This window comes from Limanda limanda, chromosome 12, assembly GCF_963576545.1.
Source record: "Limanda limanda chromosome 12, fLimLim1.1, whole genome shotgun sequence".
Taxonomy (NCBI): domain Eukaryota; kingdom Metazoa; phylum Chordata; class Actinopteri; order Pleuronectiformes; family Pleuronectidae; genus Limanda; species Limanda limanda.
The window spans coordinates 25583479-25600324 of NC_083647.1; the positions used below are offsets into that span (position 1 = coordinate 25583479).

Here is a 16846-nt window from a genome sequence, read left to right on the forward strand (position 1 = left end):
AGATAAGTGCTATACAAATGAATTTATAATTATTATTATGTTTTATTATCCAATCGTATCGCATCGTACCCTTTCCTGTCCAGTCCGGTCGTCCCCCCCCCCTTATTTCAACCCCATCCACACACGGGAGAACCTCTTACTTTGAAACGGGCGCCCGCGCCGGAAGTGTGCGCTGGTGCCTTTGATCTCCAGCTCCGAGTCGCAGCGCAGAGAAGCGTCAGAACATTCGAGAGGTGAGCGGAGCTAAAACATTCCCCGAGTTCCCATCGCTTCGTCCGGCTGTAGGTTCCCCAGCGTGCCCCGCGGCCCCCCGGAGGAAGAGCAGCGAGCTAACCGGGCTAAAGCTAACGAGAGACGCGAGCTAACCGGGGCTAAAGCTAAAGATACAACCCGTCGCGGTGCTTTCACCTCAGCTTCTCGGCTAATAGCTGACGTCGCGTTAGCATCTGGGCTCTGGCTATTTCCAGGAGTCCCCCCCCCCCTCGGTTACGACACACGGAGACGTGTACATCCACAGGTTTACGGTGAATTTATAACGCAACACAACGTGACGTCAGTCCACTTTTACGAACATTTATCGAGGGATTGATGTCGTAGTTGTTTTTTGGGGGTCGCATTGGGAACACGTGTACGGGGTTAGCATGTTAGCATGCTAGCTTCCCGTCCCGTCGAGCTACGTTGTGTGTCGTCAGGCTAATGAGCGGAACCACTTTTGACGTTGTCGTGACAGCCGCCGGACCGGTGCTAACGATGCTAACGCGCTAGCTTCCGCTGTAACGTGAGTGTGCTCTCCCTCCCTCCCTCCCCCCCGCAGGTGCCCCCCGACCCGAAGCCCCCGAGCGGACGACGACCCCCGAAGCCCTGCCTCCGTCTCCGAGCCTGGCACCTGCACCGCCTGGACGCTCTCGGGTGCTGGACTCGTCTTCCGGAGCCGCTCGACCACCACGCATCTCTGCTGCAACCCGCACGACCCCCGCCGCCATCAGCTCCGTTCCCTGCGTCTCCTGGACGATCAGCGTTGTGTTTATGTCTTTGTTTTGCGAAAACGGTGAGTGGCTCCGTCTATAACCTGGGTTTTATATGTGTAAAAGGTTGTGTTGTTAAATGTGGCGTATATGTGTGCTATGTGTATGTGTGTGTGGTTCGCAGTATGACATGTTTTCTGTGCCACTGTATCAAAATGGCGTCTCCCATTCCCGTCACTCGTGTGCAGTGGCTGGATGACGCACTCTGCACCAAGCATCCAGCTATGCTAAGCTAACTAGCCTCCAGCTCCCTCCTCCTTCCCCATGGCCCTGGGACTCCCCGGCGGTGAGTCACCTCATGTGGAGCCGCCCTGGCGTGCTCCATCCCGGGTAGAGGAGGGAGGATGGAAGGGGGGGGTGGGTGGTTGGCAGCTGCTAGGCCTCCTGTGTGTGTGTGTGTGTGTGTGTGAGTGTGTGTGTGACCTATTAACACAAGCTAGGCCCTGTGAGCCTAGAGGCCCGAGTGGAAGACAAAAGGCTTTTTTTTGTGTATTTACATGATCACAAAAGCTCTGCAATGCGTCCCCGGTTCCATTTCTCCTCTGTGGTGTAAATCTGCTGAGCTGGCTTCCTCACTGCTGCCGGATCCCATCGATAACTGCTGGTTTTGCGGTATGCTGGGACAGGGGGGGGGGCAGGGGCTTGGTGGTATATGTGGGATCAGACTGGTGAAGCAGGAGGTTGAGCTCAGACTGGTTTGAAGTGGAGATGGATTTGAATGAGCAGCTCTGGGGGATTTTATCCATGGTAACAAAAAATATATTTTAAAACACTGAAAATAATGGTTGATAAGTGGATTTTGCGTTGTGTTGATTGTAAGTTGAAATTTAACATATTTTAACACCATTTAAAAGTATTTTTTACATTCAAATACATGAAGTACAAGGGTGAGAACAAAATGTTGAGCAGCAATGAAATGGACCAGAGAATAAACATAAGTATGAGCAGCAAATAAATACAATAAAATAATAGTTTCAAACTAAACAATGATAAAAAAGGTAGTATTTGGTGTTAATATAAGTTTACTTATTGCACCTTTACAAGTATAAAGTGAAACTCCAAATATTTGTTTAACAACCTTATCCAACTACAATAATTTAACATTCAACCGTTCCCGTGCTCAAGGGCTCGGTCACATATATGTAAATTTAACAGCACTGAACCGTCCACTTCAGATAACTGCTAACGACGGGAAATTAAAACGCCGGCTCCCTGCGGTGAGGCAGATTGCAGTGTGTGGATTTACATGTAGCTCAGCCGTGGTGAACTTTGACCCACGATGGTTTGCTATGTGTCTCTGTTCCCTAACGCAGCAAAATACCGCTGCTCCAAACTGGTCAATTGTCCCCGGCTGGGGCCAGGGCCGTCCTGGTGTCAGCTGATGTGCTGGACATGGCGTAACCGGTTAAAAGGGAGCGTCCCTCTTCTTTTTAAACGGTTCAATGTGTTGCCAGGTGCTTCACTGGGTTTGTCCTGTGCTTCTTTTTACACAGGTTTGTTTTCTAACATTTAAATAGACACGTGGAGTGTGTTTTATGTTAAACCTGTAAGTAGGGAAACTGTGTCAGAGCTCAGGCAATGGAATCTGCGTTGTCATTCGGTATCAAGGTATCAGCCATGTTGGAACTGAGGCCTGGTTCTCACTGGATTTTGACTCTGCAGTGTCCCTCAGTTTTGTCGGAGTCTCTCTGGTTCCTCCTGAAATTCACGTAGCTCAGGAGAAATAGCTGCACCCACTCTGGAATCACTTTGCACCACAGGAATCGTTTCTTTCTGTTCTCGTGGCCTGCGAGCTGTCAAGATCTCAAAGGAATGACTAATGTGCCTCAATTGATTGGTTTACAGACTAAGTCTTCCCTGATCTTTACCTGTCGCAGCAGCAGTTTGAAACACAATGTTTAGATCCTTAAACAACAGTTTACGTTTTGAACCATCTAGGCATTCGAACCATTGATTTTATATTTCATTTATATAACTGAATGACAATGCTTTTGACTCAATCTGTATTAAAGTGGTCTGCAACTCCCACGAAGATGCCTCTAGATTTTCCTCATTAATAATGGATTGTCGTTTGTCCCTCTCTCCTCTTTCAGAGCTGTTGCGCAGCCGTTGGAACCTGTGTGGTGGAAATCTAGCCTTCAAGCAAGGAGCTTGCGGCCACAGCGGCACAACATTTTTCATGTCAGAGACCGAGCACGCTTGCAGTCGTTTATGTCATCCCCTCTTTTCCAGACAGAAGATCCCAAAAAATCCCCAACCAAGATCCTTTTATCTTACTGATAGTGCTAACATCCAGCCAACATGTCTGTCAACGTCAACCGCGGCGTGTTGGACCAGTTCTACCGCTACAAGATGCCCCGTCTGATTGCCAAGGTAACGGCTCGCCATCAGTTTCCACAGCTTTCAAGTTTGTGACATCGATCAGAATCAAGTTTATAACATTTTGTTAAGATGTGCAACCTCAACTTGTGTAGAGGGACTAGTGTCAACCTTGTGTTTTATCTTCCTTTCAGGTTGAAGGCAAAGGGAATGGAATTAAGACAGTTATTGTCAACATGGTTGATGTTGCGAAGGCACTGAACAGGCCTCCAACATGTAAGTAGCTCCTTGTGTGGTATCTTCTGTTCTCTCTCTCTTTATCTCTTCTGAATGTCTTCAGTGAAACAATGAGGATCAATAGTGTTTCAATCAAACAATGGTCACACGGTTGTTTGAAAGCAGGCGGATAAGATTGAAAAGAAACTGACATTACGTTCTGACCTCTGACCTCATCTCTGCTCTCCTCCTCAGACCCGACCAAGTTTTTTGGTTGTGAACTCGGCGCTCAGACCCAGTTTGATTCCAAAAACGACCGTTTCATCGTCAACGGATCCCACGAGGCGAACAAGTTGCAGGACATGCTTGATGGGTTCATCAAAAAATTTGTGCTGTGCACCGAGTGCGAAAACCCTGAAACTGATCTGGTAAATATCTAATTTCACAAATCCTTTGGTTCTGATCGCCCAAAAATGTAAAATATCTTTTAATTCATATACAGAGAACTCGTGTTTTACTTGAGTTTTGACTTTGTGTCTTCCTCTCACAGAATGTCAATTCCAAGAAACAAACCATTGGCACTGTGTGTAAGGCCTGTGGACACCGCGGCATGCTCGACATGAGACACAAGCTCTGCACGTTCATCCTCAAAAACCCACCAGGTGAGAACCTGCTTCTAATGGAACTCTGACACCAACACCAGCAGTGTTTTAATGTAACGATCACAATAGAAACCTCGACAATTTCATAGACAATTTTTTTGCTTCTCCATCAACAGACATCACCGACATTGTAGCCGCATCTGCCAAGAAAGAGAAAGATAAGAAGAACCGCAAGAAGGACAAGGAGAACGGCGGCGAAGAGGCCGGGACCACCGGGGACTTCGACGCCCCTGATGCTGTGGTGGGTTTCTTTCTGAGCTCTCTGACCAATCAGGGACCAGTACTGAGCAGTGACACACTCACACTGCAGAGTTTAAACTCTGTCAAACCCTGGGCACAGTCCAGTGGCCTAGTTGAGAGCTTATCTTTGTTTAAGTCGAGCACACAAACAGAATTTATTATCAGCGTCACACAGTCTGCAGCAACTTCTGTTATCAGGCTCTGTGAATTTCATGATATTATTCACATGCTAGTTGACTGTTGGTCTCTTCAACACAAACACAAATCATTATGATCATTTGTTTGCTGAGAAATGATGTTAAACGCTTCAATGACGGCGTCCTGTTTGCTCAGGTTCATGATTCACAACCTGCAGTTTATTTTGAGGTTTTTTTTAAACATTGGCCGTGTAGAAGATCCCTCAACTGAAAACCTAAATGTTTGTCTGTCTCTAATGGATCTGGTTGTGTGTCTGCTCGTCAGGATCGAGACGACGACGACGAGGACTGGGCCGAGGAGACCACAGAGGAGGCGCAGAGGAGGCGAATGGAGGAGATCAGCAGCCACGCCAAGAACCTGACACTCAGCGAGGACCTGGAGAAACCCCTGGAGGAGCGCGTCAACCTGTTCTACAACTTTGTCAAAGTAAGAATCACAAAGAATTCTCCTTATTCACGTACAGCCTCTGTTCTTCTTTACAAATGTTCAATTTTGTTAAAATGGTGGAAACAGATCTTTTTTCTTTTTTTTTTAGAACTTTATTGAAGAGAAACACAAACATTCCTTGACAGCATCACAAATTATATATGACAGACTGATTAGTGAAAAATAATAAATAAATAGTAGAAAGTTAAGACAATAGGTAGCCACCTCCTCACAAAAACATCAGACCTTAATTGTAATTGAGCAGTTAAAGCCTCCATTCAACAGATCTTTTTTAATAAGTGAGTAGTTCATTAGTCGGCTCATTCTACTACTTAAAGATCTGAGTAAGACATTAAAGGAGATGTGAAAATAATTAAGTTGACAAAAGATTTATGTAAAATACCAGTTTTGGACCTAAAAGGAGCAAAAGATCCTTCAAATCTTATGTTTCCTTTAAACCTTTCTTATGATCAAATGTTTTCTTTGCTCCTCCAGTACAAGAAGGAGAGTGGAACCATCGACGGGGCCGATAAGGATATCTTGGCGGAGGCAGAGCGCCTGGATGTGAAGGCCATGGGCCCCCTCATCCTCAGCGAGCTGCTCTTCAACGAGAACATCCGCGACCAGATCAAGAAATACAAACGCCACTTCCTGCGAGTGAGTTGAATGATGCGCCTCTGAACGTTCCTCTGGATCAGATGTAACTTCAGATGTTTCCCTTCACGACCCGAGTGTTCTTCTGACTGGCTTGTGATCTTTTTTATTATTTCTCCCCAGTTCACCCACAACAACAAGAAAGCCCAGAAGTATCTGCTGGGAGGCTTCGAGTGCGTCGTGAAGCTGCATCAGGTCCAGCTGCTGTCCCGAGTTCCCATCATCCTCAAGGAACTGTACGAATATGACCTGGTGGAGGAGGACGTCATATTAGCCTGGGCAGAGAAGGTGTGTGTGTGTGTAGATGTCTTTATATCAACAACTCATTACATCTACACATCTCTGTGGTCCAAATGTTCAGCTTTTCAAAAAAAGACCTTTCTTTCTTATCAGTTTGAGACCACATGTGAACATTAACTGTTCAGACTTTGAAAAGCAGCCGTGGTATTGACTCGGTTTAATATTGAACTTTATTCAGCAGCTAGTTTCAACCCTTATTTGACTTGTTAGGGTCTAACCTGTTTTTAACGTTTAATGTAATACGGATTTGTATCAACTAAAGTCAAGTTGAGTCCAGTAAATAACCTGAAGTGGTACAAAGGTGAGAGGTGAACTGCATCAAGTAAAATAAAAGTAAAATTCAAACTGAAAGAACTTGTAATTCATAGTCAGGTCATTTTCAAATACATTTGTAATTTCCTGCAGAAGTAGAAGTAAATTACTTCATGAAAACATTTCCTGCAGGTTCCTCAAAGTGTGTTTACTTAAACTCTGTCTGTACAAATCCAGTGTTGGAACAGACTTATCACTCTGACGCATAATCAGGACCCAACTGTGCTGCTGAAGTTGTGTGAAGCTGGTTAGAAAAGAAACAGACAGAAAATATTGAACCTAAACACATACACAGCATATTTGTTTTTAAGTGATTTAAACTCCGAACATTAGACACTGGATTTTACTCAGAGCACCAACTGTGATTCGCTGTTTCTCCACCAGGTCTCTAAGAAGTACGTCTCTAAGGAACTTGCCAAAGAGATCCACGCCAAGGCTGCTCCTTTTGTCACATGGCTGAAGGAGGCGGAGGAGGAGAGCGAGGGCAGCGGAGCAGAGGAGGTGGAAGATGATGAGAACGTGGAGGTAATGGATGTGGATCAGTTAGTTTTCACTGTGTTGTGGTACAGAACCAGGATTTCAGAGAGATTTAGGTGTTGATTTCCTGTAAACAGAAACAAGTGATATAAGATGAGAGAAAGTCTGGACTGGGTTGTGCAGCGACTCCTGAGTTCCTGTTTAAAAAGGCTTCAGTCAACACAGACACTGAACAAACATCTTGTTCAATATTTGTTGTGGTTCTGCAACACCAGTTTTGTGAGTTTAATATCCGGTGGGAAAATGTCAACGGCGGTGAATCCTCATCGTGTTAAATGAACTCACGTCGACCACAAGGATCCGTTGTTTGTTGTGAACTTGCTGTTAAACGTCGGGGTCGTGACCTCACCGTGATGTGACCCTGTGTTTGTTCAGCAACTGAGTGGTTTGTGTTCTCTCTCTCTCTCCTCAGGTTGTGTACTCGTCCTCTGCCCGCGAGCTCAAAGTGGAGACGGTGAAAACGGCCGCGCCCCAAAAAGAAGACGACGACCTCGACATCGATGCAATCTGAGACTCCTGACGACACCGATGCTTTTCTTGTGTTGTGGCTTTGACTCACATTGCCCTGTACGACCTAAACGGCTGGCCTCTCCCTCCTTTACTCCCCCGTTCCCCCCCCCCTCCTCCTCCTCCGCTTGTGGCATGACTTAACATAGCGCTTTACTTGCTGCACATTAATGCTAATCTAATTTTGGAGATCTATAGAGTTCATGAAATGAAGTCGATTTGGGGATTTTAATCAGGGGTGTTCTGGGATCATTTTGACTGCACATTATGATGTTGTGTGTTTTATTTTATTTTTTTTGGTCCCTCTATTTTTCCAGTCAATAAAGAATGAATGTTTTGCTATCCAGCAGCACACTCGAGCGTTTACTCTGGATTGAAATCGTTTGGCTCGCGTTGTGAAATCAGATCATGCCGGTTTCTTTTACCGAAACTCTAAATTGAATTCTAAAGATCCTCTAAAATAACATTGATGGACAGAATATTAACGATGACCTGTTTGAAGATTGATTGAAAATTCACCGGTCAAAGATTCTCATGTGTTTATTTGCTTCTTCTGCCATTAAACGGAATATATTTGGATTTGAGTGTTTGTCAGACTTAAGAAAATGTGATTGATGGAGTTTGGGGAAATATTACAGGTGCTTTTCCACTTACATTAATCAAAAGTAACAAGTTACACATGAAATGTTTGCAGCTCTGTGCTGAATATTTGATAGATGAGAAATACACACTTATATTTACATTGAATACTTTATGGGTATCAAAATCTACTTCATGTGTTGGTTAAAACATTTTTTATCCACAGGATTTAAAATCAAGTTAAGATACAAGATATATTTTATGATTTATTTTAATCCACATTTTCTTCGTTGCCAGAGCAACAGCTGCTGACGCTGGTAAGAAACATGATTAAACTATGTTCATGTAGTTATGAGACTGAATAAAAGAAACATCACAAATAGAATGAAACAAGTTTATACCTCAGACAATCCTACACATGATCGTCTAGTGTGATAGCAATGTAAAATATAACAGTGGTCGGATAACCTAAATGATACATTTTTACTCAAAATTCAAAAGTTATATATATATATTTAAGTACAAGTATCTGCCTAGAGAATTCCACACAACACAATGCAATTAAGCAACAATAAACAAGGTCTGTGGAACAAATGATTTTAAGATATCAGAAAATATGGTTCAGGACCATATTGTACACATACACATTGGCCAGATAGGACAAGCTCAAGTATTAGTTTATATTATGAATTATAAGTAATTAAACAAGAAGTTAATATAATAAATACTGTATTTCCTTTTTAGATTTATTTGTAAATTAGGTCGTGTCTTGGTACGACACAAAAAATATATTATTTAAACGGTTTTATTCACTCAATAACAGGGAACTCTGGACCTTAGTACAAGTTTGTTTTTTGATATCACAACACAAAAGGTAACAAGCCCCAGTCAGTAGTGCTCTGCTTAATTAACCGTTAATATTATTTATGAGATTCATGTATATATAGAGTCTAGTGGAACGTTTTTTCCATCATTGTTGATTTTGATTTCTCTTATTCTCTTTTGGATTTATTGAACAAATTTGCCTCAATAAAAAAGTTATTTATTAAAGTGAAAAATCTGAATAAATGTAAGTAAAGTGTAAAAAGTCCCGTTTCCAGAACGTGATGTTGTTGTCAGGCTGATTTCCTGCAGCTTCCCGGAGGTTGTTTGTTCCTGAGCAGAAAGTTTCCAGTGAGTCGATGACAGTTCTGATCCAATGAGACCGAGCTCAGCTGCTTTCCTCACTTCCTGACGCGGCCTTCAGGCGCCGTGGGAAATATCAACACCCACGTTTCTGTGCAACACTTCTCACACCCTGACTGTGTGCAGAGTTAGACTTTGATGTTTATTACAGTAATCAAGTCATTTTATTGACCCTTCATAGTCCTCAATTGTTTCTTATGGCTCTCTATATGTATTTTTTGTGCTTTTTTTAGATTTATTTATGTCAAATTCCACATTTAATGTTGTGATGTAACTTGAGTTGAATCAGCTGATGAATCAATGATCCTGTCCCTCGATCAGGGGTCAAGGGTCAAGGGTCGAGGGGTTAGAACGATCTTTTGTTTGCTGTCGTTGCCCCAAAGCCTCCAAACTGTTTCCTATTAACACTTAGTTCTGAGTTCTAATTCCATTGACATAATTAAATTAAATCTGAAGACCCACCTGTATCCTCAGGCTTTTCAGTGTCCTGGAGTTGTGTTTATTTATATTTCATCTCATTTAATTTTATTCTTGTACGTCTCTTCATGTTTTTTATGGTTCAGCAGATAAGTGGTCGACTCTGGTTGTTGTAATATTGCTACTTTTTTAATAAACTTTTGAAGAAGATATGATCTAAACCTTTATTTAACACATATATTTAGAAACTCATAAATATATCTCATCTACAAATACTGTATTTTACAAATATTCATATGTCACAATTTAATTCCAACATGTGATGAATATCATTGTGTCACTACTGCACTTCAAGAACAATAGTATATAATGTAAGAAAGGTGTAAGTAGTGTTGCATGTAAACAATTTGAAACATTTTGCTTAATTTTACCACAAACCTCTAATGAATTTGAATTGACTTATCGGGGAAAAATTAAATGCATTGTAGCCACAACGAAACACGTCCCTTTATTCGATATTTTACAAATGAATATGAATTTCTAATGAATTTTGTTGACTAATTGAGAATTATGAATTAATAAAAAAGCACCTTAGTCATTTCCCTACATTTCAATACGTTCCACATTTGACGAATACTTTTTTAATGAATTTGAACTTATGGTGGATTTTTAATCGAGTAATCGACGGGAACAAATGAAAACAACTGCTGGTGGGTGGACGACTCAGGAGGAGCTGTGATGTCGGAGCCTGGGAGCGGCCCGTGAACGCACCCTAATCCAGCCCCGCCGCGGAGCCGCCATTTTGGTTCCACCTAACTCCGCCAGCTTCACTTCGGTTCCGCCGGAGATGGAAGAAACCGAACCGAGGGCGAGTATCTGAGCCGCCGCCTTCGACCGCCGCCCGGGAGGAAGCACGCCGCGCCGGGCCTCGAACCCACGGCTGCTCGTTCAGCTGCTGTGTGAGAGGAAGAGGAAAAGCCCGGAGCCATTTTCCGCTGGACAGCGCCTGAGCAGTGAGTTGCGTTCAGGGACTCGAACCCACCACCGGACGCTGCCTCGGGTCGGACCCGCTTCAGGCTGGTTTCCGCTCGGCTTGTGAGGCTCCAGCACGTCCGCTGCCCCGGAGGGAAGCGACCCATGCGGAGGGACTCGATCCGAGGGGCGACGCGCAGGAACCGGGCTTAGTGGCGAGTGTGTGTCGGCGGATTGTGTGTGGACGTGAGCACCGGGACCGGAGGAGAAGATGTCCAACAAGACTCCATTACCCACAGTGAACGAGAAGGGGACGGAGACGGTAAGAGTTCCCGGTCGCACTGCCCCGGACGCCGCGGAGCACCGCACTCTACTCGGGCTTCCTGTGATTTGTTGCACTGGGTCGGAGTGTTTCACTTTAAATCCTCCGTCGCTGCGTGTTTGTCTTTATTCTGCGTTTTATTCACTGAGTTCTGGGTGCGAGCAGCTGATCGGAACCGGAAGTCTGGACCTTTAGGCCCGAACACAAAGTGAACTGCAACACTTTGCTTCATCTGGCAGGCAACAGTGGTTCCGGGCCCGGCTTCCCATTGGCTGGCCCGGCTGTCACTCAGGGGGGGCTCCACCGCTCAGCTTCCGAATATGGACTCGTTAGTCCCGCCCCCTCGGGACCAATAGAATCTCAGTCTGAGAAATAAACGTCTCAATGTAACTGATTGGAGCTTCCGGTTCTGGATTTTCAAAATTAAACCTCGCTGACGCACAAAAACAGTTCATCATTTTAATCTCAAAAAATAGCAGCGTTGTAGAGTAGGAATCAAAGCGTATGTGTGTTGTTGTTCTAAATCCTTCAAAAGAGGAAACTACGCACATTGAAACGGAAGTAAAAATGATTTGCATATGTCCCCAACCTTTAGTATTTAAAATCTGTTTTTAAATGACACACATTGAATTGGAATTAAACGTGTTCTCCTCTAGAATCATCCACATCTCCTAATGTTAATTCCCATATTCCTTATATTTTGAATTTGACAGATAAAATGAACAGTACATTACAGTAAAACAAAATTAAATGACAATTTAGTCGTATTGTATAACTACCAGAGCTGGAAGTTATGACTTCAGTGATATAGTTTTTCTCTGGCCACATGATCAGAAAAGTAGAAATAATGTTCATGGATAGCTAAATCATATGTCCCTAACTGTTAGTATTTTAAATCTGTTTTAAATAACACAAATTGAATTGTAATTTAAGATGTTTAAATGTTTTCCAATGCAGTCCTCCGCACCTTTTTAATGCTAATTTCCATATTTCATATATTTTGACAAATCAGATGAACATTATTTGAATTGATGCAAAACAAAATGGCAGTTTAGTCAACAGAGCCTGTGGTGATGCCTTAAATAATGAATGACTTCTCTGGCCAAACAGCCAATAAACATAGCTCTGATTTTCTCAATGAGCTTAAGATGTCTGTATAAAATTAAATATATTTGCGTCTTTTTTATTTTAACCAAGCGTGCCCCAAATCCACGGATTCCAGCTGCTCAGATATCAATATCACCTATTTTGTTTTTGTAGCCCTAATTATTACTGAGTCAAATGTAAAAATAATTGAGCATGAAAATAAGTAGTTTTAGCCTTTAAGTTGTCACTTAAAAAAACATAATTAACAACTACAAAAAAGAGGACGTTTTTAGTGTTAGGGGTCATTTTAATTCAAACATCCGCTCAGTTTTCAGAATTTCTCACAGTTTTCGCTCATTAGTCATACAAACCAGCTTCTGCCTGTTCCATGCGTGAATTCATAATGTGAAGGAAAGAGGAACTATATGAATGTTTTGGTTGGATGATTTAAATGATCATATTGTCAAATAATTAATTAGCTGGTAATCGATTCTCTAAGTGTTGGAGCACTTCACTCTCAAAACTTAAATCCAGAGCGAGCTGCTAAAGTTTCCTTAAGTCTTGTAACAGCTGTTTAGGACGTTTTCATTGCTGTAATTAATACTTTCTGAACCTTCACTCTCCACATCGCCACGTGCTTCTGTTGAATTCACGTTAGTTTAAAATTCATATTCCTACTTATCCACCGTAATCTCCCCTTTCTGCTCACATCCTGTTCAACCGCAGCCGCGTAACGTGCACATGTGATTTCATCAAAGTCTCATGATTGGTCACGGCAGCAGCAGGGAGTCAGCTGGAGAAGAGACAAAGCACAAGTGGAGCTGATGGGATGTGGTGGAACCTTTATTCACCCGTGTGGTGGAAAATGAGACGTTTCACCAGCTGCAAATGTAAAAAAACAGTGAAAACAAAGAGTTAAAACAAAGATAAACAGAACAGTGCTAATTTAGATCCAGATTTTCCTGAAATAATCGATCCCTGAGTTAAACAAAATGTGAGAAAATCGTGAAAACCCTCAGTTTCTTGCTAAACCCTGAAGTCCAATTGCGAGATAATCCCACACAAAGGCACAGAGGAGCCTTTATGCCTCCAACCCTTCAGAAAGCAGCTGACTGGAAGCTCTTATTTTGAAAGGATAGAGTCTGGTGTCCGGTTTTGGTGTGTCTGCCTGTAATGGGGCTTGACTGGGATCAGTGCACCCCCCCCCCTCCTCCTGTCTCCCTCCCTGTCTGTCTGGTTGCCGGTGCTCTTGAGTTGGGGGGAGTCTGGTGTTGTGGGAATCTCTCTCCGGGCATCCTCCTCCTCTTCCTCCTCCTCCTCTTCACCGGGGCAGAATCTCTCTCTCCTGTGTGAACATGACGGGCGCCCAAGCAGCCAGGACACACCGCAGCTTTGTGAGTAGCCACTGAAAAGGAAAGGATCAAATCAATCTGGCCTTTTCTGTTTCTCGTGTCATGTGGAAAAATGGAAACTTGTTTGTTTCTTTAGAGGAAAAGAGAGAAACCCGGCGTCCTGATCGTCCCACTTGGTTTTCACCAGTGACCTGATCCCAGTTGATGGTATTTTTATCTCCTATCGCTGAAGAATCCTAAAATATTCCTTTGGCGACTTAAAGTGTCTCTGCAGCTTAGAAGAGAGTTTTAAGTGACCTTTTGTGATTGTTACGGTTATTTATACGTCCCCTGATGTCTTTGCAATATTATTATGGATGTTTTTAATGTCTGCAGCGGTAATTTAGTTTTTTGTGACCTTGTCTTCCCTTCGTACCTGATACTCACTCTATCTGCTGTTAAATCTCCATTATGCTCAATGAGAAGTCGTATTATCTTTAGTATCTGCACATTATCGTATAGATTTAATCGTGTTTCAACTAGAGACGATAAAACTGGGTTTATGCTTTGTGGATTGAGGACATGCAGTAGAGTTATAACGTGGTTTATATGCCGTTAGGGGGGCAAGAAGTTAAAGGGTGACACTCTTATTGTTAAAGTTCCCACTTCATCACAGTCCCTTTCACTGTTGTCGGGGGGGTGAATGGGGTCAGTCGGGTGGGGACGGGAGGGGCCGCGCCGGGCGGAGCAGAGGGCATCGCCGCTGTTAATGAGACGTCAGCCGAGCAGTCGATCATCACATTCAGTTTTTATAGTTGTTGGGACAGGCGGGGGGGGGGAATCAATCCCTCCACTGGTGGTGGCGTCAGAGCTGTGCAGCATCAAAACCCAGATAAAGACCCAGAATGCATCAGGTTGTGTGTGTGTGTGTGTGTGTTCACTTCAAGGCCTTTGTGAAATATCCTGAGGAGTTAAGTTTCGGGCTCGTGAGTTCAGATCCCACTGAGACTCTCTGAGTAGACAAAGCTGGTTGGTAAACAGGATTTTCCAGTGTTGTGTGTGTGTGAGGAGCAGAGCTGGTGTGTGTAATACACACTGACGTCATGTTGGGCTGCAACTCACATTTCTATTATCAATGAATCATCCGATAATTGGTCTTAATGACTGAAAAGGCAGAAACGGATTGTTTTACGTCCAAGGAGAAACTCAAGACTGTGATTCCAGAACTAATCATAAAAACATTGGTGACAAATTAGGTCTAATGTCCTTCAGGGAAAAGGAAGCAGAGCTCTCACCACTAATGACAGATATTTAATGAGTGTTAATGGTGTTTAAAGTGTCATCTGCTAATTACACAGATGATGAAACATTATAATTCAAGATGTGGGTTGTTTACGAGTTTCACATAATAATTTTCCCAGAGTAAATCACAGTAGCAGTGTCTCTAAACAAGACTGTTGCTATGGTTTGACTCTTCAATAACCTTTAATTAACTTGTATTTGTTCCTAAAACCACAGGAACAAACACTGACAGTCACGTAGTCTTTTATTTTTTTGTATCTTTTTAATGCAAGTTCAAATTAATATTTCATTTTGAACAAGATTTGAACAGAGGGAAGAGTAAAGAAAATGACAGAAACATGATTAGTGAGCTGACCCTCTGTTGCAGTACAGCAGCTGAAAAGTTGCTTTACACAAGTCGAGGAAACGAGGATGACATGAGGCAACCGGAATGGAACTCAGCCGAGCACATTCCTCCGCCAAGGCCCCACAGGCTCCTTCAATTCAATCAAGCTAAAATGCACAGACTCATGACAGTCGTGTCCCATGAATGTGCCTGATTTGTTTTATCAAGATCCATGAAATAATCTCTGGGAAACTGGTGAAAATCCTTTTAAAATAAACGTAAATAAGTTTTTCTGGATTCTGTTGATCCTGTTGTCTGAAAACACAACTTCCTGAGTCACATTTCTTCAATTTAGTCAATTATTATTATGCACGTGATTCTCATTAATGTGTTGAAGCCGAGTTTGAACTGTGGGATTCTGGTCTGGAACATTTAGATCCGATCACAAATGAAAACAGGGATGTTCCTAAACGGTTTCAGAGCTGAGAGAATAAATAAACTAACCTAATAATCTCAGAATCAGAATCAGAAGAATTTTATTGCCAAGTACGTTTACACATACAAGGAATTTGCTCTGGTTATTGGTGCAAACAATGAACATAGAAACATAGAAACTCAATAAATACAACATACATAGGAGAGCAATAAAAAATAGGAAACCAGTATATATATATACTGACTGTTTACTTCTTTTTTACTCACTTTTTACCAATATTTATACAAAGTAACATTTATTTTGACATAAACATTTCTGAATAAAAATATATAAAAGTTAAAAGATATAAAAAGTGAAGTAAAAAGTGAAATGCTAAATGCAAAACAGTGAACAGTGTCAGATTGCAATATGCAATGTAATGCAGTATAATATAATATGTAGGGCTGGGCAAGTTAACTCGTTTTAATCGAGTTAACTCAAGTGATGAGTTAACTCGATTGTTTATCCGCCAATTATTTTCTTTTTTCCTGTTCTGCTGCAGTCAGCAACAGACTTTCACAAAATAAAAGCCTGACTTTCACAATAAAACAATAAATAATCAAACCTGAGTGAATGCGAGATAAAATAATTAATCGAGTTAACTCATCACTTGAGTTAACTCGATTGAAACGAGTTAACTTGCCCAGCCCTAATAATATGATATGATATAATGTGTTAATTTAACACATCCTAGAGGTGTGGGGGTGGAATAAAAGTCCGAGTCAGGTGGGGGTCCCGGGCCTTGGTGGGGGTCCCGGGCCTTGTTGATAAGGATTTAGATCTTTCTGTTTGGACGTCACAGAGGATCCTGGGAACTTGTGATGGAAACGTTTCCCCTTATTTTCTGACATCTCAGACATCAAATGATTAGTCGGTTGATTTATTATTATCACATTAATGCTTGTGTCAGACTTCAATGTCACAGATTCCTCTGATTCTGAGGCTCTGACGGTTGAAATCATAAAACTTCCTGTAAACACCGAGCTCGGCAGCGGCGGCAGGTGGAAGATAAAAGTTACTTTCCTCTCCTGGATGAAGAACTATAAATATCCTGAGTGGAGCAGCAGATCACCACGAGTCACCGGTCATGTGATGCACGTACATGTTTCCCAGAATGCACCACCTGCAGATGTCTAAAATAATGTCTCTTTTTCTCCACAGCACACGTCTCACAGTAATGGGCGCCAGGAGATCAGCACGCGCTCCAGCCGCACCGGCGTGCGCTCGCGCAGCTCGGAGGAGCCGCAGCAGCCGCACGTCGGGAACTACCGGCTGCTCAAGACCATCGGCAAGGGCAACTTCGCCAAGGTCAAGCTGGCCCGACACATCCTCACCGGCCGAGAGGTGAGACGCACGGGGACGCTGTAGAGAAGGAAGTCAGGTTCAAGGTGTTCAGACGACTTCGTACTGGTTGTACAAGAAAATCAGGTTAAATTAGTTTCACAATCGTTAAATA

At 42.8% G+C, this 16846-nt stretch overlaps 2 protein-coding genes across 11 annotated transcripts in view; both read left to right on the forward strand.

Moving 5' to 3' along the window:
- The first annotated feature begins 215 nt into the window (after positions 1-215).
- eif5 (eukaryotic translation initiation factor 5) lies at positions 216-7975 on the forward strand. Its single transcript, XM_061082445.1, has 12 exons — positions 216-233; positions 815-1048; positions 3119-3398; positions 3539-3620; positions 3816-3988; positions 4111-4222; positions 4339-4463; positions 4925-5086; positions 5582-5743; positions 5864-6028; positions 6737-6877; positions 7302-7975. The coding sequence occupies exons 3-12, from the start codon at positions 3327-3329 to the stop codon at positions 7398-7400; spliced, it is 1293 nt and encodes a 430-aa protein (XP_060938428.1). The 5' UTR covers positions 216-233; positions 815-1048; positions 3119-3326; the 3' UTR covers positions 7401-7975.
- Positions 7976-10367: 2392 nt separating this feature from the next.
- The window catches only part of mark3a (MAP/microtubule affinity-regulating kinase 3a), a 53771-nt gene continuing 47292 nt past the window's right edge, over positions 10368-16846 (forward strand). For all 10 annotated transcript variants that reach the window (XM_061082326.1, XM_061082329.1, XM_061082328.1 and 7 more), the window contains exons 1-2: positions 10368-10871; positions 16552-16734. In XM_061082326.1, coding sequence (XP_060938309.1) covers positions 10821-10871; positions 16552-16734 — 234 coding nt within the window. In that variant the 5' untranslated portion in view covers positions 10368-10820. The remainder of the gene's footprint in view (positions 10872-16551; positions 16735-16846) is intronic.